General features: G+C 36.6%; 1 protein-coding gene across 2 annotated transcripts in view; it reads left to right on the top strand.

Moving 5' to 3' along the window:
• Positions 1 to 27,925, top strand: part of KHDRBS3 (KH RNA binding domain containing, signal transduction associated 3) — a 201,304-nt gene that overhangs the window by 91,339 nt on the left and 82,040 nt on the right. For both annotated transcript variants that reach the window (XR_004059337.1, XM_010364506.2), the window contains exons 4-5: positions 3,480 to 3,626; positions 10,790 to 10,929. Coding sequence is in view for 1 of the 2 variants with exons in the window: in XM_010364506.2 (XP_010362808.1) it covers positions 3,480 to 3,626; positions 10,790 to 10,929 (287 nt within the window). In the remaining variant the exon portion in view is untranslated. The remainder of the gene's footprint in view (positions 1 to 3,479; positions 3,627 to 10,789; positions 10,930 to 27,925) is intronic.

The following is a 27,925-nucleotide window of genomic DNA, read 5'->3' as shown; positions in this document are numbered from 1 at the left end:
ATAAGGAGGAGGAGTAGTGAAGCATGAGAATTGTCATCTCCCTTCAAGAAACTACCTCAGCTGTGTAAGCAACATGGGAAAAGGATCACCAGACAGGCTTTTGCCTTGTGGAAGGCTCTGTGGCATTTCACTATTGGAGTACTCAAAGTTGTATGAATCCTCCCAAATGTCAGTTTGTTCCTAGGTTTAATTTATTCTTAGGTTTTTGCTGTTATCCAGACAGTGTCCTGAGTCTCACATAAGAGATGGCTGGGCATCTGCATTTTTATTCAGCTGCACACAGACTTGAACTCTGCATCTGTTTGTTGACCCCGTCAACCTGTGGCTGCAAACAGTGCACCCTAGCTTGCTTCTGGCTCTTTGGGCCTGAACTGTTAACAACGTAAAGCCCCCACTCTGTCATTTTCTCTTTCAACTCTTTTCCATCAGCTTTGTCTACCTCTTGCCCACCTGTACTCCCCTCCCCATTTTGTCCCATACTGTGCTGTAGCCTCTGTCACACGATCCATCAGTCATTCTTTCAAAAGCATTTTACTGAGGGTGACCACAGATGATCATTTAAGTGACAGGTTTGCAACTTAAATGGATACTGGTCGGTCGCATTGGCTCACGCCTGCAATCCCAGCACTTTGGGAGGCCAAGGCGGGGGGGGTCACCTGAGGTCAGGAGTTCGAGACCAGCCTGGCCAACATGGTGAAACCCCGACTTTACTAAAAATATAAAAATTAGCCGGGCATGGTGGTACATGCCTGTAATCCCAGCCACTCCAGAGGCTGAGACAGGAGAATTGCTTGAACCCAGGAAGCGGAGGTTGCAGTGAGCCGAGATTGAGCCACTGCACTCTAACCTGGGTGAAAGAGCAAGACTCTGTCTCCAAAACCAAAAAAATAAACCAAACAAACAAACAAAGATTATACTAGTGTCCCATCTGCTGTATTGTTGTCACTGCCTGAATTCTTCAATATTGATTTCAGTTGATACTTTTTACTAGTTTTAGTTTTCAGAAGTTATCAGTTAATATGTTTATTTCTAAAGAGATTCCCTTATTTTAATCTCATCCTTTTAGATTTTAAAAGTGTTCACTATTTAAAATGTAATGTGAATATAATTTATTTTCTGCATTTATTTGCTACGTTTATGAAATTATGGGGGTCATTACTGATGTGTATCAGTTGGTTACATAGCATAATAATCATGACAATGCTCTGGTCTGTTGAGCCTTCAGTTTGTGCCAAACTTCATGCTGGATGTTTTGCCTACATCGTCTATACTATACAATAATAGAGTAAATAAAATGATAGTTATATAATAATTGTCATTACTACATTTATCATTTACTGAGTGCTTATTAGGTGCAAGGCTTCATCCTAAAGACGTTTTGTTTGCTAACTCCTTTATTACCATTACAGCCTTCTGAGATAAGTACTATACTATTATTTTCCCCACTTAAAAATCACCACTTTAAGATGAGGGTAATGTAACCTGCCCAAGTCATACAGTTAATGTTGGATTAGGGGTTTAATGCAGAATTTCAATATCTATGTTTTTCTCCAAATAACACATTGCCTCTCATCATTAATCTATAGAGTAGTTTGGTAATAACTCCTCTCTCTATGGAATTGTACCATGGCTACAGCTATGGTAAGAAAGCCTCTCTGTCCAGCTTAAGTTTGTGATAGAAATAAAAATGCTTGAATAAGAATGAACAATTACAGTCTTTCATTAAAATCATTATTTTGGTACTCTATTAGAAAAGGATAAATGTTTGTTTCAATAATTTGTGCTTTCAGAGATGAATTGCTGTACATAGAATCCAATTTTTAAAACTTGAGCAATGAGAGAGATTCAGATCAGATGGTTGAAATGTTCTGATTAGAACAATGAAGAGTTGGCGTAAGATAATGGTTTTTATAGTCAAAACAAATTTCAAAGGAAATTTATAGAATATTGTGGCAGCTTATATTTATATACATTCCCTTATGTTTTTTCCTTTCATTCAGTTTCTGGCCTACTTCTATTAATATGATGGAAGCTAGCATGTATTGGTGCCTACTATATGTTAGGCAGTGTGCTAGGTAGTATATACACTGTCTCCTTTCACCAGCATTTATATAAAGCTGTCCCTTGTGTTCTCAGTAGTTCTGCATTAATATACATGTGCTACCAATAAACAGATTTTGCAAATTAAGTATTGGATTACATTCAGTCTGTCTAAACTCACATGGCTAGGATCGGCATAGCTGAGATGAAAGTGTAGCTGACTAAATCCCATGCTCATTTCCTGCTCTGTGTATTAGTCTTTCTTTTCTTCGTAAGAGTTCAAATAGTCAAGTAACAGAAGTTGAATCCTTCAAGGGTGAAGTCAAGGCTTATGTGCCTCTAGCATTTCATCATTGGCCTCTTGCTTAGTTGTGAAATTAAAAGGTGGTATTGCCAGGAATTCCTGGGTTTCTCTTAGTTATGGGATAGCCTTTTGGGGAGACTAGAAAGATTTCTTATCTTTTGTAAATTAGTCTCAGATTTCTGTTAATCTTAATCTGTCTGATATTAACATTGGAAACAAAGACTAATGGAAGACCCAGATTCTGAAATAAGCACCTAACATTGAAGGTTAGTTAGGAAAAGGCAGGTGAGCAAAATCAGTAGTTCCTTAACAATCTGTTTTTTCTCCTCCTAGTTTTCCTCCTGCATTTCATTATGGAAACAAAGATTAAAAACTTTTGTCATAATTGTGTAAAATAATGTAATAAAGTCTTTCATTTTGTTTTATTCACTGTTTTATTCTCAGAATATAGTGCTTGGTATGTAGAAATGTTTTTTGAATGAATATGTGAAGGAGCAAATTGACATAGCAATGAATGAATGTTTAATCATTCATTCAACAAATCTTTGTTGAACATCTGTGTACCAAGCACTTTCCTAGACATGGAAAATGCATCACTAAGCAAAGCAGTCACAGTGTCTGCTCCATGGTAATCACTTTTTACTAAGAGAAAATAGACACGTTTTTTAAAATAAGGTATTTCAGATAGTGGTAAGTGCCTTGTACCAGCATCACAGACACACATAGCCAGCGTAGAAGTGAGCACGTGAGCTCGACCAGGTTGAGAAGCACAAAGGAAACATGGGTCGCTGCTGCTGAGAGTTGAGCAAAGGAGACTGGAGAAGGCGAAGACAGCCTAGCAGGGGAGGTGAGCAGATGATGGAGCTCCTACAAGCCAGCGTCTGGAGTGGGGTGTTACTCCAGCAGCAGTAGGAAGCCTTTGGAGTGTGTGTAAAAGCCTGGGAATATCAGGATCACATTTATAGCTTAAACCTTCTTTTCTAGAGTGGTGTCTACTGTTGTGTGAATTTTCTGTGACAACCGCGTGCCAAATGGATTGTTTTTATTTTGGGGGATTAGTTTTTATTTACTTTTTATTTTTTCATTTCTTACAATGACACATTTTTAAATGTGATTTCTTTTTTCTTTTTTCCAGGAAGAAGAGTTGAGGAAAAGTGGAGAAGCAAAGTACTTCCATCTCAATGATGATCTCCATGTTCTCATTGAAGTGTTTGCCCCACCTGCAGAAGCTTATGCTAGGATGGGACATGCTTTGGAAGAAATCAAAAAGTTCCTCATCCCTGTTAGTACAATTTTTCTTGATTGTTAACTTGTACTTTAAAGTCTTTGCTTTAATCCTTGATAATTCTTGTCTGTAACTGTTATTTGCATAGCTCCTTTTCTGCTGAAAAGCTGTATGGACATCACCTCATGTAGACCTTACAGTGTCCCTGTGAATTAACTGGGCATTATTCCTTCTTTATATTTGAGGTGTTGGAATTTCAGGAAGATTCAATAATATGGCCAAGGTTACGTAGCTAAAAAACTTGCATAGCACAATCACTAGTTCAGGTTTTTAAACACTTTTCCTACGATTTTATGTGACACTTTACAAATTTTTTGTTCTGCAACACAAAACCGTTAGTGCCTTCTGCGTGCCATGCACTGTGCTTGGTGTTGGCATGCAGACTTGAATAAAAGCAGTCCCTGCCCTCGTTTAGTATAGTATATTATGTAATTTAGAGGAAAAGAGAAACATCAATAGATGATTTCAGTACAACATGATAAATATAGTAACAGATATAACCATAATGAGCACAGAGGGGATGGGCTATTTAGCTAGCTTCTGACAAGTACTTTGGATGTTTTGTTAAAAATTGACTGTTTTAACCCTTGCAGACACCTTGACATTGCTAAGGATGTGACAATTTAAAGGGAATACTTCTCTACCTCTGTTACGAAAATTGATTTAAGTCTTTTGTGTGATTTGTATGCTCTTGATAAAAGGACTTTTTATGTCATTTGCATGCTCTTGGTAAAAAGAATCATAAAGTATTCAACACTTTGGCTCTGCAGACTATTTTAGAGAAACTGACACATCTGTCAAATAGTTCTCTGGATAAGACTGTCTTCGGTCATCCTAGGCTAGTTTGGTGGATTGACTTACATACTACAGCACTTGTACTGTGATTATATTATCTGTGAGGAAAACAATTGTTATATTTATAGGCAAAGGATATTTAAATCACTTTTGCCTTTAAAAAGCCAGGACATGGAATTGCATTAAGTATGTAATAACCTGGGAACTGAAATGGCTAGTATTTTCTTTAGTTCCCATGAGCAAGTATGACAATCTATTTCTTCATTTAGTTTAAAAACAAAATTTCTCAGGGCTTCGCTATGTGATAGGCAGATGTGAACTAATAAAATACACGATCTCTCATGGAGTTTCATGGCAAAGTCAGATATGAATCAGTTTTTCATACAAATGACTACGAAACTGAAACTCTGACAAGACCACAGCTAAGGAGAGGTGTATGTTTTAGTGATGATGCAGTGTGGCCAAGGCAGTGGGTCTCTAGCCAGGTGAGACAGATTCTCTTTTCCAAAGATGGCTTCAGTAGCACCTTTTATCCCATGACCTTCACAGTCCTTCCCCAGGGGTAGACTCTGATTTCCCTCACACCGAATCTGGGCTGCCCAAAAGAATCTTCGCCTACTGAAGGTCACCAAGATTTTCTGTTTTCTTTAAATGTTTTTCAGTATTCTCTCACTTAAAATCCATTTTGAGTTAATTTGCATATTTCAGGTCTCTAAATTTATGTTTTTCTAGATGGATATCCAGTTTTCCTAGCACCATATGTTGAAAAGACAATCATTTCCTCATTCAGTACCTTAGTACCATTGTTGAAAATTTACTAAACGTAAATGTAAAGGTTTATTTCTGCACTCTCAAATTCTTTTTCATTGATTTGTATGCCTGCTCTTAATGCCAGTAGTACGCTCTTAATTACTTTGGCTTTAAGTAAGTCTGGAAATCTAGGTTGTGTGAATTGTCCAACTTTGTTCTTTTTCAAACATTTTTTGGCTTTTCTGGCTTCTTAGCATTTTTATGTATGTTTTAGGATCAGCTTCTTCATTTCTGTTTAAAAAAAAAGGCTGGCTAGGATTTGATAGATATTATATTGAATCTATAGATCAGTTTGGGGATAATTTTCATCTTAACAATTTTGAGTTTTCCAATCCAGGAACATGAAATGTTTCTTCACTTTTAAAAAAGATATTACAAAATTTTTCTCAATAGTGTTTTATAGTTTTCAGGGTGTCAGCCTTTTCCTTTCCTTTTGCAAAATTGATTTGTAAATATTGTATACTTTTTGATACTATTGTGAGTGCAATTTTTAAAATTTCATTTTCAGATGGTTACTAGTGTATAGAAATACACTTGAGTTCTGTATATTGATTTTGTATCTTGTGATCTTGCCATGTTTATTAGTTACAGTGTGGTGTTTTTAAATAGAATCATTACAATGATTAAGTGGAATCCTAATTAGTGGAATACAGGAGCATGTCATCTGTGAATCAAGACAACTTAACTAGCTCCTTTCCAATATGGATGCCTTTAATTTTTTTTAATGTAATGTTGTTATTCTCTTCTATTCCATTCCACTCCATTCCATTCCTTATTATACTGACTAGAACCATCAGTGCAGTGTTGTTTCTAAAATTAGGGGGGAAAGCATTCAGTCTTTCACCATTGGCTGTAGGTATTTTTATTGCTGCTCTTTGTCATGTTGAAGAAGTTCTCTTATATTTCTCATTGTTGAGAGTTTTTATCCTGAATAAATGTATAAATATGGGTATTGAATTTTGCAAATCTTTTTCCTCCTGAGATGATTGTGTGGTTTTATTCTCCTTTATTTTGTGAATAATAGTGTATTACGTTAGTTGATTTCAGATGTGAAGCCACATTTGCATTCTGAGGATAATTCCCACTTGGTCATAGCATGTAGTATTCTTTATGTGTTGCTAGATACGGTTTACTAATAGTTTGTTAAGGATTTTTGCATCTGTAATTATGAGGGATATAGGTTTGTAGCACAGTATTTTTCTGGAGTCTTTTATATTAACTTACACTATTTTGGGTGCCCTTCATTTCTTCCTGTGGATAGAGTTGCCATATGGTGTTATTTCTTTTCAGACTGAAGGTTTTTCTTTAGACTTTCCTGTAACCTAGGTCTGCTGGCAAAAAGTCTTTTGTTTTTCTGGGAATGTCTTTATTTCACCTACATCCAAAAAAAATAGATAATATAATTATTGATTGATAGTTTTTGTTTTTTGTTTCTCCAGCACTTTGAATATGCTGCTTTGCTACCTTCTGACCTCTGTTATTTTTGATGAGAAGAGTCATTAATCATTTTGCTGTTCTCCTGTGTGTAATCTGTTGTTTTTCTCTTGCTGCTGTCAAGATTTTTTTCTGCCTCTGGTTGTCAGCAATTTGGGTGTGATGTACACGTTTATCCTATTTGTTGGCTAAGCTTTGTGCATCTATAGGTTTATGTTTTTCATTAAATGTGGAAAGTTTTCAGCTATTTAAACTTTTTCTGCCTTTCTACCCTCCACCACACCCCCTAATTATAGTTACTTGTGTGTTGATACACATGCTGGTGTCTCATGGATTTCTGAGATTCAAGATTTTTCATCCTTTTTTCCTCATGTACCTCACTCTGGATAATTTTAATGGACCAGTCTTCAAGTTAACTAATTCTTCTGCAAACTCATAGCTGTTATTGAACTCCTCTAGTGAATTTTTCATTGCGGGTAATATGCTTTTTAAATTTTCTTGTGTTGCAAGTCCAATATCTGGCTCCTCTCCAGTACATTTTCTTTGTACTGCTTTTCTCCCCCTGAGTATGGGTCACGTTTTCCTGTTTCTTTGCATGTTTCTTAGTTTTTTGTTGAAAAGTCTATGTTTTCAATAACATATTATAGCAAACCTGTAATCTGATTTGTTTTCTTCCCAGAGGGGTTTTTGTTGCTGACAGTTTTTTTATTTTTATTTATTTATTTTTTTTTTTGTCTTCTATTTGCTTAATAATTTAGTTGGAATAAATTTGCAGCCTGTCTTCCTCATAGTTACAGCTAATAATATCTCTGTTAATGTGTTTTGTTGTTGTTGTTGTTTTGTTGCTTTTATTTTTAAACCTGGTCTGCCAGGGATGTTGTCTGTGTCAGCACTGCTTAGTGGACCGCCACAGTGTTCACACAACTGTGTTAGTGAGGTTTCCATCCTCTGATGATGGAGCTGTGTGTGTACATAGGGGAGTGGAACCAAGAAGACTCTCGTCGTGTCCACCCTGGCTTATCTGTTGCTCTGGGATTCCTCCTGTCTCCCCTGCATATTTGTGTACTCACCTTCAGGAAAGGTTGTATGGAGAGCTTTGCCTCATTCTCTTCTTGCTGTCCACGCACATAGCCTTCCATCTAGCCAGAGGAGTGTGGCGAGCTTTTCCAGACTCTCTCATTTCCTGAATCTCTGTCCAATTTCTGGCTAGCCTGATGGTCCGTTTCTTGACGCCACCCAAGAGGGCAATACTAGGTTCATCCTTTGGCAAGCAGGCCAGACTCTCATTTTTCTTACTTGAAATGTAGCACTTTTTAATGAATAAATACATTGTATTTTCAGTTTACTGTGTACCTGTAGTCAGTTTTCAGACTCCTAAAATGGTTACTTTGAACCATTTCGTCAGTTTTTGTTTGGCTTTTTGTGGGAGAGGCTTTGCTGAGCTCCTCCCTTAGCTGTACCAGAAGTCGTATGTCCTGTTAGTACCTTTTGTGTTTCACTTACGTGATTTTGGACCTTGTTCCTATGAGCAGATGCAGTTTTATTTCATTCTTTTTAATGTCTGCGTAATATTTTGTTATATGCATGTTTCAGAGTTTATTTAATTGGCCCTCAAATAATGAACGTTGAAGTTACTTCTTATAGATCACAACACAAACAGTGATCCTAGGATTAACCTTGAACATAACTGTTGGCATATTTTGGCAATATATCTGAAGAGTAAATTCCTGACAGAGAACCCACTAAATTTTTATGAGTTACTTTTAATCATTTCATTTAAAAACTTTTTCTCCATTCTTCAGGCTAACATATATTTGAATAGATTCTAAGCTCACTGGATAGTCAAGTCCTGCTTACACATATTTAATCAAAATTTTAATGGCTTTTCCACTCTTTACAATTCATGATGGTGTTAATATTAATGTTGTAATAGTTTCACTTTTCAGATGGGGAGTTAAAAATGATAATTTAAAGTGCAAAATTACAAAAATAAGTAAGTCTGTAAGCTACTATGAATGATTTGCATTCTCTACTAATTTAAAAGCATTTTTTCAAAGACCAAGAAAATTCTAACTATAATGGTAGTATCAGCAGGGTCCATTTGACACCAGGAGAAACAGTCACCTAGAATTTTTAAAAATTGTCTAAAATCACATAGCTGTGAAGTTCAGTTGGTTAAATTTAGGCTTAACCTCAGATGTGATTGATTCAAATTCCGTATTTCTTAAATGTTTTTCAAAGATGGTATTTTAAATGGATGTTATAGTTTTTGTGATACTGTTAAAATCGCCTAACCTTACTTAGAACAATATTTTTTATGTTGTTTTTGAATAGGGCTTCGACTGTGTTCTTTTTGCATGAATCTATTTTTAACTTCATACAATTTAGTATTACGCCTCCTAACTTTTCACCAGGTCAAATATTTACCATTTATACAGCACATTATATTTAGAGCTTTGCAAATCACTTATTTAGAATGTGCTTTGCAAAGTATGTGTTAATCTTCACACATTTTCAGTAAAATGGCTGGTAACATACTAATAGACTTATTTTAGAGAGGTTGAAATAATGATGGAAAGAACCAGATGCTTCCCCTGAGGTCACAATACCTGAAATAAGTCAGGGAAGTAATTTATATTTACAATAAAATATTGACTCCATTCTTAATTTTCCTTGTCAATCACAGTGATTTGTATTGGTCCTCATTTGCCTTCTCTTCTTCCTGCTTTGCAAGTGTTAGCTGATTATGATTTTAACTTTCTTTTTGACTGGTGTTCATATTTTTTTTAATTCCAGAACGCCTTCTGCTATAAGTTTCAAGTCATTTTTCTGCATTCTGCTTTTGAAAAGAGGTAGTATTTTTAAAATAAATTTCCTGAATTTCTTTCAGGTTTTTAATTCTAAATAATAAATAATGCAGGAATCTGTCTCCTCTAAATCTCCTGTTTGCACTCTTATTTGCTCATGTTTCTTCTGTCTTAAAATCCTCTGCTCCTCCCTGAAAACTATGATCTTCTCTCTCATTTTCATTGTGCCCATACAGCTGGAAGAAGCTGCCTGCCTTTGCTTTCTCTGGCTTACTGCTATTTATTATTTATTCCACTGAAATGGATTCCATCTCTACCTTTCACCCAAACCACTCTTTCTGACAGTAGTGGCTTTACTGTTAATGAATCCCATGAAATTAGGACTTCCGAGAAATGTTTGTTCATATCCTTCGCCCATTTTTTGATGGGGTTGTTCGCTTTTTCCTTGTAAATTTGTTTCAGTTCTTTGTAGATTTTGGATATTAGCCCTTTAGTTCTCATCCTGAGGCAGCACTTCTTGTAATGAACTTACTATTTCTTTGATCCTTTAGACCTGAACTTTCCCTTTTTTGTAAAATAGATTACGCTTATATTTACCCGTGTCTTAGTTGATAATTGTTGAATGGAGTTCAGGGTGCTAAAGAAGCAGGAGAAATCAAGGATGACCCCTAGAGTTTCTTAGTTGAATCTTTGGATGATAATGTAAGATGAAAGGAGAAGAGCAAATTTTCAGGAATAAGATTATGTGTTCAATTCTGAAAATGTTGAATTGCACAACTTGTATAATTTTCTACTGGAAATGTGCAAAAAGCTTATGTCCTTGTGATTCTTAACTACATGAAGGCTATCCTGTTGTACATATATATATCCTTCCTCTTTGCTAGACTGAAGTCCTTGGGTGCTGGGCTATTGCTTAATTCCTCTTTGTTTCTCTGTTACTTGGTTCGTTATAGGTAATCAATACCTGCTAATTGAATTGAGTTGCAAATAACAACACCTATATATCAGTTTTATAATATTTTAATTTTATTATAAATGTCTCAGTTGCAAAGTATGCCCAGAGAAGGAAGGGTTAGCGGCTGATTATAGAAAATTTTAGCTTGAGGAAAAAAATGCTATAGTTTTTTTTCTTCCTTTTTTACAAAAATTTATTATCACATTTTTGTTTTAGCAAATTTTTATTTTATTGTTTTGTAAATTGATTCAACTATTTTCCTAACCCTTTTTTCTATTAAGAATTACTTGCTTTTTGTTCTGAATATTTTTGTATTTCTAATATGAAGTGAATTTTGCTATCTTCTGTCTTTTGTGTAGGATTATAATGATGAGATCAGGCAAGCACAGCTCCAGGAATTAACATATTTGAATGGTGGTTCAGAAAATGCAGATGTTCCAGTGGTTCGAGGGAAACCCACCTTGCGTACAAGAGGTGTACCAGCCCCAGCAATAACCAGGTAGGTGTAATTTTTTTTAGGTTAACATACCATGGCAGCAGTTTTAATATTTCCTTTATTAGTAGCCAAAAACAGTTCTATCTGAATAAAACTTGTATTCATGTGGGCATGGTGGCACATGCCTGTAGTCCCAACTACTCGGGAATCTGAGGCCGGGAGTTCAAGGCCATGGGTATGCTATGATAGTGCCTGTGAATAGCTGCTGCACTCCAACGTGGGCAATGTGGTGAGACCCCCATCACTTTAAAAATCATAATCATAACTTTTTTAAGTCTATAGTCAAACAATGTGATGTCATATTAAGGGGATTTACTTTGGAGTGAGATGTTCCTGGGCTTAAATATAACCTGTGACACTTATTAGCTGATGATTCCAGGTGAATATTATTATTCACTATAATATTAATTTTTTAAATCGAGACTTGTTTTTTATGTAAGTAATCACATTGATATGAAGATTGGGCCAGTAGTCACTTGTGTTTTGCCATTGAGTAAACCATCAGGCTACTTCATTGCCACATCACCAATCCTAAGCACAGTGTCAGACACCAAGTCAGTGTCCACATGCTTGTTGCCATTTTATTCACTGTAAATGCTCTGTAGTATCTGTAATTCCTGAGGTGGTCTAGGCACACACATTTTTTATTTCTGTCCTTGGACTGGTGATTAATGTTAATGGGAAAAATGTTTTAAAGAAATCATAAATCTGACATGACTATCTCAAATTTATTTGAGAATTATTTTTAGTTTTTCAATCTTTGAAGTCAGTGGAAAGAAGTAATGTAAATTTTTCAATTAAACTAATGACTATGGAGAAATTTTTATTTTAGATAGAATTTTGCATGAAATAATTTAAAATAACATTCTTGTACATCTCTAAGTTCATTTGGGAGAGTAAAAGTCACTTCCTCAATTTGCATTGCTGATCAGAGCAATGTCAGAGCAGTTATGCAAGAAACATAGGTATGGGTATGATCTCTACTAATAAAAAGAGCTAATAGTAATAGGGTTGCTACTGATGATTTTATGAGATAATTTATGTAGGTACTCAGTAAATGGTAAATCTCTTTCATTTCTATTTTTTATACCATTAAATTTACTTGAAATCTTAAGAACTTACTTACCTGCTTCATTATTTTCATGTGGCTGCTGTGACAGATTACCACAGATTTTTCTTGGCTGAAAATGATAGAAATGTAGTCTCTGATCGTTATGGAGGCCAGATGCCAAAATCACTATCACTAGGCCAAAGTCAAGGTGTTGGCAAAGTCGTTCTCCCTCTGGAGGCTCTAGGGGAGATTCCTTTCCTTGTCTCTTCCAGTTTCTGATGACTGCAACATTCCTTGATTTGTAGGCACATCGCTTTAGCCTCTCCATCCTCACACGGCCTTCTCCTCTTATATCTATTATCTCCTTCTGCCTGCCTTTTACAAGGAGACATGTGATTATATTTATGGCACACCAGGGTAATCCCATCTCGAGATCTAAATCACATCTGTAAAATTTATTTTTCTAGATAAGGTAACGTAACTAGATAAGGTAACCTTATTTAGACATTTTTTTTTTCTGGATAAGGTTCCTGGGATTAGGACAGGATAATTTTGAGTGGCCTACTAGTCTAGTTAGTTTTATCTTTGTTGTAATGGGAGCTTGTACATTTACAAGCCAAATACAACAAAATATATTTTATTTTATTTTGTTTATTTATTTATTTTTTGAGATGGAGGGTTGCCCTGTCACCCAGGCTGGAGTACAGTGGCACTATCTTGGCTCACTGCAACCTCCGCCTCCTGGGTTCAAGTAATTATCCTGCCTCAGCCTCCCGAGAAGCTGGGATTACAGGCATCTGCCACCACTCCTGGCTGTTTCTTTTGTTTTTTGTTTTTTTTTTTTTTGTATTTTTAATAGAGACGGGGTTTCACTGTGTTGGCCAGGCTGGTCTCTAACTCCTGACCTCGTGATCTGCCTGCCTCGGCCTCCCAAAGTGCTGAGATTACAGGCGTGACCCACCGCGCCCAGCCAACAAAATATATTTTAAAAACTCTTCTGAAAGTCTCCAAACTTATTACATTACCGACCTTTTATGTTTGTTTGTTTATTTGTAGATGCAGGTAAATAGTATGGTTCATAGTGGCCAGGTGCATTATTGGTGCCATAGCAGATAGCAAACCTCCCAATCAAGGCATTGTCTCTTAGCTCTTTGAAATAATAGAGACTGAAGCATCTGTCCTCAAGTCTCACCCAAAAAGTGAACAGAAAATACATATAGATAAGTAAAAAGAGAAACAGACCAGGCACAGTGGCTCATGCCTGTGATCCCAGTGCTTTGGGAGACCAAGGCCAGAGAATTGATTGATGACAGGAGTTTAAGAGCAGCCTGGGCAACATAGCCAGACCCCATCTCTACAAAAATAAAAATAAGCTAAAAAGAGAAACAGAAGTCTCCCAGAAATGACATTTATATGTCAGCATTCCAATCTTCTTAGTGAAATGTGGATAAAAAGATATCTCTGTATGTGTATATATACTTTATTTTTAGTGATATATATATATATGAACACTATATGTAGTATTCATCATAAGAAATTATTTACCTGGTATATTAGTTTCCTGTGGCTGCTGTATATAACTTTATACAAGTAAGATTAGTACACAGAAAAGTGCATGTTACCACATTTATTTTATATATACATATCTTTATATATGTGTGTATGTAGTAAAATTAACCCAGTGATATTTCACTCAGGATTAAATTACTCTTACATATACCTTTTTGCAGAATATCAGCACAGAATGAATATCCCCTCCAGAATAGAGTGTGGAGAATTGAGCGTACCCACTGCTGTTGTTTAGGGGGTGTTGCGTTCCTTACACTAGATCTGCCATTTTTACTGAATATGACTTATAATTCATTTGTCAGTTTCTAAATTAAGTTGTTGAAAATGTTATGAACAGATGAGGAACAGTTTTTTTGTTTATTTTGAATGCAATACCTGGACAGATACCTCCATCTGCACAGATGAAAACCCATCCCTCGTGATTACAGTATATGCATTGCTTGTCATTTAATGCTGTTTTAATGTCTTGATGGTTAATATTCTGTGATAGCATTATTTTTACGTTCAAATTTTAGACCCTGGTTTCAGTTCGTGGTGGAGTAATGGCTGGTTCAGTGTCAGAGTTAAATGCCTTTATTTGTGTACTTACGGTTACCACCTGTGTACTTGAAATCATAAGCAGCTCATATGCTAGGCACCAGCAGTGCACTGAACACACAACCCACTTTCTTTCCTCCATGTGAATATGGTCTTCCTCGGTCCCAAATCCTTTAAACACCTTGTTTCTACAGTACAATGTTTATATTCTTACAGCAGGAATTCAAAGCCTTCTCGGTACATTTTTTCCTCAGATCTTTTCTACAGTTTAGTCTTTACTGATTATTTTGCCATATTTCCTGTGCATTTAACCAACCCTGTGCATTTAACAACCTACCCTTTATGAAACAAAGGATAGAAGCTTTGTTTCATAAAGTTGGTGCTTGTATTTTTCTATATTTTTGCTCACTTGTTTCTCTGCCTTGCCTTTTTAAAATCATTATTACCTTCAAGTCCAAATTGAAACTCATTTTAACAAACACTTACATTGCTGCTACTATTGATGGAGTACTTTTCTAAGCACTTTACAGATATTAACTAAGTTATGCCTCATCACAGTCCGACGAGGTGGGCCCTGTTTTGTTAACATCACCATTTTAAAAATGAGGACAGTGAGACCAGGGAGGTAAATTCTTTGCTCAAAGTCATGCAGCTAGTGATTGGTAGAGCCAGGTGGAATCCAGGCCGTCTGCTTTCATAATCCAAACCTCTCCTCTGTGATTGGTCCTTCCCTTGTGTTTTGATCCAGAATAATAAGTTTTTTTTTTCCCCATTCCCTTACTATAATTCTCCCAGATAATTTTCATTCTAGCACTTTTATTGTGTTTTCATTATGGCACATGATCACACTTTTAATACAAGATGAAAAGACTTAAATAGTCATGCACCGCGAAATGACGTTTTTGGTCAAGGATGGACTGGATATGTAACAGTGGTCCCATAAGATTATAATAGAACTGAAAAGTCCCCATTGCCTAGTGACGGTGATGATCTTGATACTATGTAGTCCTAGGCTATGGGCTAATGTGTGTTTGTATCTTAATTGCATACAAAAACAGCTTAAAAATAATAAAAAAAAAAAAAAGTTAACAGAAGAATACTGATAGAATAAAGATATAAAGAAAATATTTTTGTACCGATTCACAGTGTTTGTGTTTTAAGCCAAGTGTTGCTAGAAAAGAGTCAAAAAGTTAAAAAAAAATTAAAGTTGACAAATTTTAAAAAACAGTAAGCTAAGCGTAATTTATTATTGAAGAAAGGAAAACATTTTAAAAATAAATTTCGTATAGTCTAAGTTTATAATGTTTATAAAGTCTACAGTAGTGTTCTAGGCCTTCATATTCACTTGTCACTCACTCACTGACTTACCCAGAACAACTTCCAGTCCTGCAAGTTCCACTCATGGTAAGTGCCGTATCTAGGTGTACCATTCTCCATCTTTTATATTGTCATGTCTCCATCTTTTATTGTGTCTCCACTGTACCTTTTCTGTGTTTAAATATGTGCAGATACACAAACACCTATCACTGTGTTATAGTCACAGACAGTATTCAGTATAATAACATGCTGAACAAGTCTGTAGCCAAGGAGCAGTAGGCTGTATCACATAGCCTAGGCATGGAGTAGGCTATGCCACCTAGGTTTGTGTAAGTGCACTCTGTGATGTTTGTACAATGATGAGATCACCTAAGGAGCTGTTCCTTAGAAGGTATCCTCATAGCTAAGCGACTGTATTTATTTACTCCTTTTTTTCATGAAATCACATGCGGTAACTAACGATAGGTGGTAACTAATGCCAAACTAATATAGTCCACAGAATAAAACTAAGGTAAAAATAAATTGATAAGCAAATTAGGGTAGAAAATTACAAAAACCCAAGGGTAAGGTCAGTATACAAAAACGTACGTATTACAACATTCCATAGTGTTGGCAGAATTGGTGTTGAAATTATACTTTGAGTTGCCTTGTGGCTAAAGATAAGGGAAATATGGCTACAGAATCCAGTATCTAAATGTCCAAAACCAGTCACAATACGTACAAAAGAAAAACATACTGTTGGAGCCTACGAATTTCTACTTAAGACTTGTGAGAAAAATCTCCAATGAATAGCCATAAATTGGCCTTCATATGATGTGATACTATCTTTAATGGCATTCCTTTTTGCCATGTTCAGTTCCTTAGTAAGTCATTTTTATTTTGCCTTTAAACCTCAAGTCATTTTTTTCTTTAATCATCTCTGCCATCCTTCCTAGTCTAATCCACACTACTCTTCCATTTTCAGTCACGGTGACTTTTTCAAATTAAATGTAATCTTATGTTTTCCATCCTTAAAATCCTTCAGTGGCTCCTTTCCAGTTAGAAGAGAATCCACACTTCCTCACATGCACTTACCTGATCTAGCACTTGGCACTCTCCTCCCCTTTCTGACTCTTAATCTTATTCCACTTTTCCTTTGTCTTAACTCCAGCCTTACTGGTCTCCTTTCTTTTGCTCCTTAAATAGCCCAAGCTCATTTCTTTCCCAGATCCTTCACATTTACTCTCCCTCTCCTTGGAGACTTTGTCTCCAGCTGTCTGGCCGCCTCCCTCTCAGCATTGCATCCTCAGCCTACAAGGGCACCTGGTCAGAGAAGCCCTTGCCGAGCACTCAGTGTGAAGGGGCCATCCTCTCAGCCAGAAGCTGGCTCAGAACCCTGTCCTGGTGGCGTCGTATCATTGGTCAAGCCAATTTACCTTATGTATTCACTTTGTCATTGTTATTCCTTATGGGTAATGCAAATCCATAAAGACCCATATGTCCTTAGTACCTTGCATATGGTAATTGCTCAGTAAACAATAACGTGAATAAAGTGCTACAGCACATTCTTTAGCCTCTTTCTGATCAAGTGTTGACCATGGGAAATATTCTTTTGCTAATGCTGATCTTATTTGCCGCAGGACTGGATATGTCTAACTCAACAGTTGTGAGCCCTCCGGGATGCTGCTTTCTGTTCCTCTCTTAACACTCGGTGGCTTCTGTGCTGCTTTTCCATTGGCCTTTGCTCTGGCTGTTCTGGCCCTTTCTTCCACGTAGGAGCAGTCCGGTGTCCCCACATTTGATACCAGAAGCAGCAAGAAGAAACTTGAGCAAAGGAGATTATGCCCTCTTTCTAAGTAATAAGTGTGTATTCACAGATACTGGTGCTTAATGTAGTGGTTTTGTTTTAAGTGAGAACATTAGACTAACCCAGTCACCCAGGGTCGTTTATCAGTTTTCATCGAATTGGGGAAATTTTCAGCTACTGTTTCTTCAGATATTTTACTTGCCCCTTTCCCTGTTTCCACACTATGGGAACTGTCAGCTTAAGATAATCCTTTATAGTTTCTTTTCAGCATTAGATCACATGTCACTGATTTTCATGATGTCACATCTTTGTGATGCTGGTACTTTACTGGCTGCTGTGATAAACAATAAACATTATCTGAAAGTAAGTGTGGGTCAAGAAATGAGAGTGACAGTGTCCCATCTGATCCCACGGTTTGAGAAGTTATGAAGTTACGTAGCACCCAAAATGCATAATAATTGCTGTTATTTAATAATGAAATTTTCCTTTCAATTATAATACATATTGTAAAATAGTATGTGTTATTTTTCAAACAGCTGCAGTGTTGAGAAATAAATGTGTAAGTTGTTTGGTACTCACAATTTAATTATCAAATTTGTTCCTTATTGGTTTGGCCTGGGGTAAATACCATGAAAAAATTACTGAAACACTAAGGACATTGTGAACTGAGAAACTTCGGGAAAGTGTCTTTATGATATTGTCCTACAGGCTGAGTCTCTGCTCATTTTTTGTTACTTTTTTGTCTGTTTTCCAGACTGGTCGATGTCTTGACCTAGCCTCAAAGTTCACCGCCTCCTTCCTTTGTATTTTGAAGCCAAACCAATGATATTTTCATTTCAGATCCTTTATATTTTCAGATATGAAATTTTCATTTGATTTTTAATAGTTTTTATTTGTCTGCTGAGATTTTTGTATCTTTTTGTTCATTACCAGGATATTTTCTTTTGTAATCAACCCAGGTTTGGCTGCTGGCTGCTCAAAAGTCAAACACAAGAGGCAAACACAGGAGGTGAGGGTTGATGGGAAGAAAAGCAGGTGTCATTAGAGAGCCAACAAATTGAGAAGATGACGAACTAGCGTTCTAAATTTTAAAATTTACCTGAGGGTTTTTAAAGTTAAACATGGTGTGGGACACCCGTGGGAGTGCTGCAGAGCTCAGGGGCTGTGAGTCTTGTTCCAGTGGCTGTCGTGGATAATCGCCCACCTGGAGGCCTAGCTGTTGTCACCTTGACTTCAGACCAGTGGCGGTGGACTAATTGTGACTCCTGCTGAGTGGGAGGATTCCACGGGGGCTTCTTGCCTGCTTTAAGATTAGCCTCTGGAATTTCTTAAGCAAGGACATAATTTGATAAGCATGCATTGCCAGAGGGGAGTTTATATAGAGGGAAAGAATGAAGAGGTGAGAGGGGAGGGAAGGAAGAAAAGTGGGTGATTTTTAAAACTGAGATCCCTGGTTATACTTTTATACATTATAAATTTTGAGAGTTTTGTTTAATTCCTTGTCTGCTAATTAATCTGGTTATGTTGGAGTAAATATCGTGCTTTGAAAACTCTGGAATTTGCTATATTCCTCCAAACAGTGTTGTTTTTATTTTATTTTTTAAGACTGTTTAAGCAGATAGCTTGATTGAACTCCAACTGCAGACTGTATCTCTTGGTAAGCAGCTAAAATCTCAGACGAGCTCCTTCATCCTTTTCAGGGATACTTGCAGTCTGCCCTGTGCGTTTGTGGTTCAGTTGTCACTGGAGAGTTGGTGGCTCTCTATCTCTGGCTCTGTTCCTTCTACACTTCCTTCCTCACTTTCCAGCAGCTGTGGTTGCTGGAAACTTTGGCCTGTGATTCATCCAGTGCAAAGACTCAAGAGTTTTCCATTGGAGTCTTAGCTGCTCAGCATGATCCCTGCAGCCTGTCCTCATTGGAAACATCATAAGAAGTCGCTTCATTCAGTTACCTTTCTTCAAGTGTCATAACACTTTGGAATTTACCTAGTCATTAGCCAGTAACTTCAAGTAATTGCTTTTTGTATTTTATCCAAAGTTTCGTTTTTTGCCCAAGGTTTGATTTGGTTGGAGCTTATGTTGTTATGTTGTTATACCAGAAGTAGAACCTTGTGTGTTTTGAGAAAACACGTGTGCCAGAAATTTCATATGTGTGGCTAATGCCTCACAACAGCCATGTATAAGCTAAATATTATTATCTCTATTTTATAGATGATGAAAGTAGACTATAAATGTAGAGTTATACATCTTCTTCACGTGTTAGGCAGTTAGTTGTTAGTGGAGTCCGGATTAATACCTAACTCCCTCAGTTGAGTTGTTGCTCTCCTACATTTCCTCTGTAGTTTTATATTTGAAAAATAATATTCCTAATGTTTGCTGAATATGCTGAATTTCTTATTAGCAGGCATTCTCTCTGAATATAAATGTAACATTAAAGTTGAAGTTCTTCACATTAGAGCAGGAACTTACTTGATTTTTTAATGTTGAAATGTTATAATAAGCCAAAGCCCAAGTATTATAATAATATCTTCATAATTCAGTCGAACACAGTAAATTCAAGACTCCCAAGAATATAAAACTAGAAACAGTAGAGGATGAAATAAATCAGTTGATGAAAGAAATGCTGAGATAGACAGGAATTAACAACGAAGCCTTTATTATTAAAGTTGTATTTTGGCTGGGCATCATGACTCAGACCTGTAGTCCTAGCACTTGGGGAGGCCAGGGTGGGAAGATCACTTGAGCCCATGAGTTTGTGACCAGCATGGGCTATATAGTGAAACCTTATCATTACCAAAATAATAATAATAATAAAAATCAGCCGAATGTGGTTTCACAGCTTTTCAGGAGGCTGAGGTCACAGCTACTCAGGAGGGAGGATCGCTTGAGCCCGGGAAGCAGAGGTTGTGGTGAGCCGAGATGGTTTTAAAAACAAAAAGGTCTGTTTGAATACTCAAACCTAGTAGTACATCATCAATTGTACTTAATCCAGACATGCATATTACAAAGCCAGTGCTTTGGCTGGTAGAGCAATAAACAGTTAATAGAAGAAACAGTCACATTTACTTTTGCTAAATAAAACAGCACAGATCCTTTAATGGACCCCAAGTGGTGGCAGTCTTCACTGACTGCATAATTACTCCTGAACACCTCTGAATTAACTGCCTGCATATTAACGCCCTTGGACACACCTATTGCAGCTTACTGTAGTTGGAGTTGACTACTTGTCAGGATGATGAGGAACTGTGTTAACGGCTGTGCCAAGAGCTTTTAAGCTATTCCCTTGGGATTATTAATAGCACCGTTAACAATGGTTTGGGTCAGAAAACTCTGGGTACAACTGAGTAAAACTCCATCCTAGATACAGAGAATAAAGAGGTTCTCAGATGTGGAAAACACGTCAGTTCACACTTGCGTAAGCACTTCCTGAAGCTCTCAGAGGAGAGATTGCATCAGACATTTTCATTAGTATATTTCCCTTCTGTTTAATTATTGAAATGTACTATTTCCAAAAGTATGGAGTAACTCCAGTTTGGGTACTATACATCTTTTCTGAGCATCTACCACCCCGTGCTGTACTCTGCTGTTACTAGGACCATATGGCAGTGCAATTACTAAGTCTGTTAATCTCCAGACTAGCTTGGGCTCATAGTAGAGGGGGAATGTGCCTTTTGCCCTTTGTATTGTTGGGTCCAAGCACAGTGTTGAAATTCAGCATGTGCTCAATAAATATTCACTGAAATAAGTGGAGATCAGGTTTTTAAAAATCTAAGAAATCTGTAATTGCTTCTATGTCGGGATTACATTTACCACCACCACCCCAATACCACAGGTTACATGTTCCATGTGGTCTTCCCATTACCCATAACACTAAGAGCAAAGTACTATGAATTTAGCCTTGGACTGAATACATGTTTAACAGTTTAATTTGCATGCTTATTACCTGCTGGAATTTTAAAAAATTCTTTTTTTGCCCCTGAAGGGTAGTAGCACATAGAAAAGAGAGCTTTAGAATCAGATCTAAATTCAAATGTCACTACCACTATTACTTAAGTGGCACAGTAAAGCGCCTTCTCTACACTTTAGTCAGATGGGGGCAGCACTGCCAATATTACAGATTTCCCCAGAGTAGTCAAAGCATGCCCTGTGTAACGTGGTTACAGCCTTACTTGCCACACACATCCAAAGCCCCAAACAAAAGCTGCTTCCCGTCTTCCATTTCCCTCACCCAACTTTAATTTGAAGAATATTAAAATATTTTAATACCTTATGCTGTCTCCATTCTGGATATTACATATTTTCTTTAAAAATTTCAAAGCCTAAAACCATAACACTGTTATACAATGAAAACTATAAGCATGATTGGCTGCTAAAATTGAATTTATTCTAAAAAATAGGGTAACTCACTGGTTTTCAATATAGAACTTTTTCAAAAAATAGCTAATCAAGAACCTCACTTTCAGAGATGCTTATTCATGTACCCTCCTTTTCCCTAAATTCCACTAAATGAGTGAAAAAAAGTTTTAAAAACTATAAATGTACTGGAAATTATTAAAATAGTAAATGTAAGACATTTCTGGAAGAGAAAAAGTGATGGGACTAAAATGGACAAGCAACATGAGAGAAGAATGCATTATAAAAGGCTGCCAGGGAGTTAAGAGTATTTTTAAAGAAGCCCAAAAGAAACTCTGAACTAACAGAATAAGCATGGCCAAAAGAATTAAAATGACAAGTAAACAAATATACATAGCTGTCAAGTCCAGATATAAAAATTCTGAAGAACTAGTGAAAGTAATAAACATGCTCTCTGAAACAATCAATGGAAACCTCTGTTTCTTACAATAATTTAAGAGGTTGAAGAAGATTGACTGGTCATCTGAATTTTTAGGAATTCTCCTTTCTAGTATACATTTGCTGACCAGGTTTTGAGTGATCATTTTCCTGTGCTCTGCTCTTGCCTCCCCCTATAACTGGTGCCTAAATTTTATAGCCAGTTTTGTCTACAAAGCAGCTTTTCATTATCAGTTTATATTGAAGGACCATGTTAAAATCTGGGCTTAGATTTTTTTAACTTCACATTTAAAAAATTTTGTATTTATATTAGTTTCTTTAAACAATGGTGTCTTCCAAATTTTATGAGACAATTGAGGTTTACTCTTTGGAAAACTAAACCAATCACCATTAGGAGCCCTGTAGTTAAAAAAAAAAAAAAAAAAAAAAAAAGCAATAATGCCTCGACCGTTTTTATTCATAGTTGGTTTCGTTTAACAAATAGCAGAATATTTTAGGAAGAAGTTTTCTGAAATTCATAAATTATTTCAGCTTTTGAAATATAATGCAGTACTTAAGAAATACCAAACCTGTATGTAATTCTGATGTACACTGAAATGAAGATTTAGAATCATTAACTCTAGGCCATGAGATAAAGAAATGCACATTTCAGGATTCAAAATGCACAGAAAAATTAGTGTTAAACTGGCTACTATAAAATTACTGGGCAGATTGGCAAGATAATTATATAATTAACATTAAGAAAAAAACTTTAGGTAAGCACCAAAATTAAGCAGCAACATCAAATTCACCACAAGTTTTTCTAAGTTTGGATAGTCTTAAGATACAGACTAACTTGAGAGTTAGTAATTTGAAATTATAACAAAAATTGAACAGTTACAGGAAAGTTATACTTTCCTTCCTTGTAATTTCCTGGAAAGAAAAAAAAAAATGTTTAACCTACTGTGGAACATGTGACTCTACTTAGAAGGTGAGCCTTGTGGTCTCTGGGTGACACTCCTATCTTGGTTACCGTTACATTCCCACTGCCCACAACAGGGCCTGCAGCACAGCAGCCTCCCAGGGCAGGTTCTGTGGTGGAGAGAGGGATGAAGGAGTGAATGCTCTGTAGGAGGCCTTGCTCAGTGCAAAGTGCCAGGCTGCAAAGACCTCATTTCCTATTCCCCCTCACCCAGCCTGGCCCCTACTCTCTTTCTACTCCTAACACCAAATCCAAGTCCATACAATTTTTTAAAAAGAAAGAAAGAAAGAAAAAAACCTCTCTGCCTCTTATTTTATTTAAAAAGATAGTTTTTGTCTATAATCTTTAATGATCTGTGATTCTTATAAGGCAGCCAGCCTTACAGGGCAATTCTGTATCTGTTGCTTATGAATTTATATCTATATATATGTAGACTAGAAGGCAGAATGCACTTATTCTGGCAAAACTTTCTTTTATGCATACACATTTTAGGAATTTAATATTGTGTTATTTTGATAGTATAAAAATAAATGTCCTTAACTCCACTGCCATTTGGAATGTTTAAAGCCTTCCATTAAAAAAAAAAAAAAGTCTTTATTTTTAGAGGCATAAACACCAAAGTGTTATATATTATCTTTAAAATTGATTAAGAATATTATAGATGCTGCAGATTATCTTCATAACTGAAAATGATGTACTTTGCTTCTATAGTATATGAAGTTATGAGAAGTTTTATTAGGAAAACTGAATAGTTAATATTAGGGCCATAAATGTTTTACCAGAGTATGGTATGATTTATATTAATGTACCAATCAATATTAAAAAGTCTTTTTTTTTTTAAGGAAAGAGTAGATATAGGAAAATGGTAATATATTTCCTAACTGGATAAAATTGTGGAAATTTTAAATAAAAAATACTCCATTGGAATGTTATTTAAATTGCTTGTTTCTCTACTGGGTTTACCTGCTCAGTCCATTCTCCCGCCCAGTCACCCTTCCTCTCCTTCTTTCCAACTCTGTGCCTACTGGGTAGTCTGTGCATTTAATCCCAACTGGGCTTAAGTACCCCATTACCCCACATCTGGCATGAGTACCCCACACCTCAGACAGAAAACTGGAGGACTTACCATAGAAATGAGTTTCTCTGCTTTTCCTTGCTGTGAGGTCCACTGAATTCCTTCTACTGAAATCAGCCTTCAGTATTCAATTACTTTTGATTAAAGCACTTTCTGATGGTGTGTTAATGAGCAGCCACACTGGAGCTGATGGAGGGGAGACAAAAAGGGGAAAATCTTTGGTTTCCTTTGAAAACACTTTCAGAGGCTTTGAGAAGATAATAACAGAGGCAAATAGTGTTACAAACTGGGTAACTTCTGACAAGAACTTGTAGTTGAAATGCTAGCCAGGGATGAACAGGCAAGAAATGCAACTAGGCACAGATTGTCTGTTACAGCTCGGCCAGCACTTTTACATGTCCTGTGCAACATAAAGCTGGAGAAATGTTCTGAGCCTGCTGTAGATATCAATGACAACGGGAGGCAGGTTGACACCTAGCTGGCCAACTTATTTTTTCCTAAAGTTTAAACATGATCCACTAATGAGCTCAGACAGTTTAGGGCAAAAGGAATCCAGTGAGTATGTGCGTGTACTGTGGCTCTCTCTTCCCCACCACACTTTGGTTTTTCAGAAGTATTAATAGTTTTATTCAAAACCTGTTTGAAAATCATCTGTTTCTGATGCTAGGTCGTTAATGTAACAGATTTTCCTTAAATCCCTTTTGTGAGAAGAATTGAAGTTATAGCGATGTGGAAGGCGTTGTATTTTACCTGAGTAAGTCTAGAATTTAATAGGGGAAAATCAGAGATAAACAACTATAACAGAGTGGTATAAATAGAGGAAAAGAGACATGAAGAAAAGAGTGCCATGAAAATACAAATGAGGATGCAAGTAATTCTGCAGGGGGAGAGCGGCTATGTACAAACAGAAGAAATCAGATGGGATAGTGCTGGCGGGAAGTCATCCCAGTTAAGGGTGCAAAGGCTTGGAGGCAGAAGAGAAGTGGGGCATTCGAGGCTGGGGATTAGAGTGGGGGGCTCTGGCACTGGGGAAGCCAGAGTTTCCAGAGTCACCCCTGACTCTTACTCACTGTGTGACTTTGGGGAGCTTGGGGGTTACTTCTCTGTAAGCCATAGTTGCCTCTTCAATAAAATGGAGATAGAAAAATAAGCACACACTTCCAAATCCTACTCAATTTTTAAAATTTCGTTTTCAAGGAATCAAACTGTACCATGATTCCTTTTTTGATTACTCAAAATAATTTGACACTAAAAACTGAATTCCTGTAGCACAGATATTTGATCAGTCCCTCAACAGAACCGTAGGCAAATTACTTCTCTCTCTCAAACTTCTCTATTATCAAATGGATCATTGTTTCCAGAGAGGAAGGAAATTTTTGCTGCATAGTTCCAAAAGGCAATAGAGCTGATAGTTAGAAATGACAGAGAAAGATTTTTGTTTTTAAATGAAGGAAAAAAGTAAAAGCGTGATAAAAATCAGAATTGGAAGGCAGTGGGTGATACAGCTTCAAAATAAGTAAGGAGCTCTGATCAGAGACTTTACTGGATACAAAGAGACAAAAAATAGCTCTCTTGGACTTAAGAATGTACTTCCTTATACACTGTCTTATTTGTCAACAATTTTACCAATAACCAGTTTGTAACTTTTTAAATTGTAACTTGTAAAGTGCCTTGGATTTCTTTTATACTCTATACAGTGTAGGATAAGGAAGCAGTTGCTCAATTAGTTTTTTTTTTTAATTGCATTGAAGATTGGATGACACACAGAAGAAAGAAAAGAAATGACCAAACTTGCTTCATAAAAGGGCTACAACCTCTGCATCTAAGACTCAGCCCATCAAAAGATGGTTTGCAGACAACCAGCAGCAGCACTTGAGAGCCTGTTAGAAAAGCAGAGTGTAAACCCCACCCTGGCCTAAAACAAGGTCCTCAGGCGCTGTGGATGCACATGAACGTGTGAGATGCGCTGCCCTAGAACCACATTTCGGGTGGTCTCTAGAGTTGCTCAGTAAGAGCTGCCAACATCGTCTCTTCAAAAGTTTTAGTCTTCATCAGCTCTGACAGTTTCTTCCCTGTGTTCTGAGAGACTCTAACTGTAGGCTGTTTCGCTTTTTCCTTTTGTCAGCCTTCTCATTTGCATAGCAATCTTAGGCAAGGAAAACACTCTTAGAATGATTAAACTTTACTCTCAGAAAAGCAGTCTCACAGAAATGAAGCAAGATTGTCAAATGTGTTAGGAGTGTTATAGGAAAGACACAGTTGCCCCTCAGGTGCTTATTGCTTCAGGACACAGATCTCAAATGGATCTCTAGGAAGGTTTTTCTCACTGTGACCCCTGAGAGAAGACTAAGGCCCTGTCACTGGATCTTGCAGGCCCCACTCTGTAGTCAGCATGAGTCCTACTCCATCTGAGTGAACCCCAGAAGTCAGCTGTATTTTCCCAGGTCACCAAGGTAGCAATGCTGGAGCTCGCTTAAGCAGTCAAGGCATCTGCCACTGAATTCATTGTGTTACCTGCTGTACTTGACTGCTTCTCATCAAATTTGTAGACAAAAGCCAAACAATTTGGTATGTGTTTACAAACTTATCAGATGACATTACTGTTGCTAAATGTGTAAAATGAGAACTGACATGAGTTGTACTTTCTGTCTCCTTCGCTCATCTTTCACTAAAGCCAAAAGGAATGTATCAGGACAGAGTAGAAGCAGAAGTCTGTGTACTAATTACCACTTAACTACATGCGAGTTTTAGGCTAGGCACTTTATATACCCAGGGTGTAAACATCGCAGTTATTCTGCTGGTGGATTTATTAACCCCAATTTACAGATAGGAAAACTGAGGCTTAAAGATCAAATGACAGAATTACATTTGAGTATTAATGTGTAGGAACCCAAAGTGTATGCTTTTTCATTACATCTTAAAACTTTGTATTAATCTGTGAACTAAATAATTCGTTTCTGAGTAACTGTTTTTTTATTTTACTTTATTTTAATATTTATTTATTTTTATCTTTTTTTTTTTTTTTTTTTTTTTTTTTTTTTGGTATTTGTTCATTCAACGCATTCTTACCGTGGCAGCTCACTGCAAAAGCCTTCCTGGATTTTTTCCGTATCTGAGTTTCAAGACCAGAAACCGGGTCACCCTGCTGAGAACCCCAAACAGAAAGAGTTACTGCATTGTAGTCTATCCATTAATCTGCTTTCAAAACTGTGCGGATGTTCTATCTTTTTGCTCTTCTCTTACACGCAGTTTTTGGTACCCTATTCCTATCAATTTGGATCTACTTTTCTGTTTTAAAAAAAAAAGTCATTGATTATCAAGTTCTCGCTAATAGATGCGTTTTCTCTTCTCATCCCCATGTTACCAATCCAGCTGTTCAGCCTTGCCCTGAATGTTATTTGTAGCACACAGTGAAAACTTTGCAATAAGACAGGATTCTTGTGTTAGCACATCACCTCCACCATGCCTTTCTTCCACCAGTGTCATCTAAAGCATTGTTCATGCTATTGCTGCTTAATACCACTCCTGTGGAATTTCAGCACTTAAAAAACTGATTTTCAAAATGTCTTTTATAGATAAGTGTCCAGAACAATTAGATGTATATCAAATGACTTGTCTAAAATCCCATAGCAGATAAAAATACCTTAGTGTGATTTCATACACCAGTGGGACGTAACCCACGATGTCAATGATTGCGGAAGAGAAGTGTGGGCTTCTTGAATATATAAATGTATGTCTTCCGATTTGATAAAAGATATACATTTATATATTCAAGAAGCATATTGAATATTTTGTAATTCATACAGTGCCTTGGATGGCAATCATGGATATTGGATAAGGAAACAGGAAGCCTTAATTAGTTTAAATATACACTAATTAATGAAAATGTCACAAAGGAGTTAGACATACTAT

Source organism: Rhinopithecus roxellana, chromosome 9, assembly GCF_007565055.1.
Source record: "Rhinopithecus roxellana isolate Shanxi Qingling chromosome 9, ASM756505v1, whole genome shotgun sequence".
NCBI classification, from domain to species: Eukaryota; Metazoa; Chordata; class Mammalia; order Primates; family Cercopithecidae; genus Rhinopithecus; species Rhinopithecus roxellana.
Note: the sequence above shows the minus strand (reverse complement) of the source record. Positions and strands in the feature narration are given on the sequence as shown.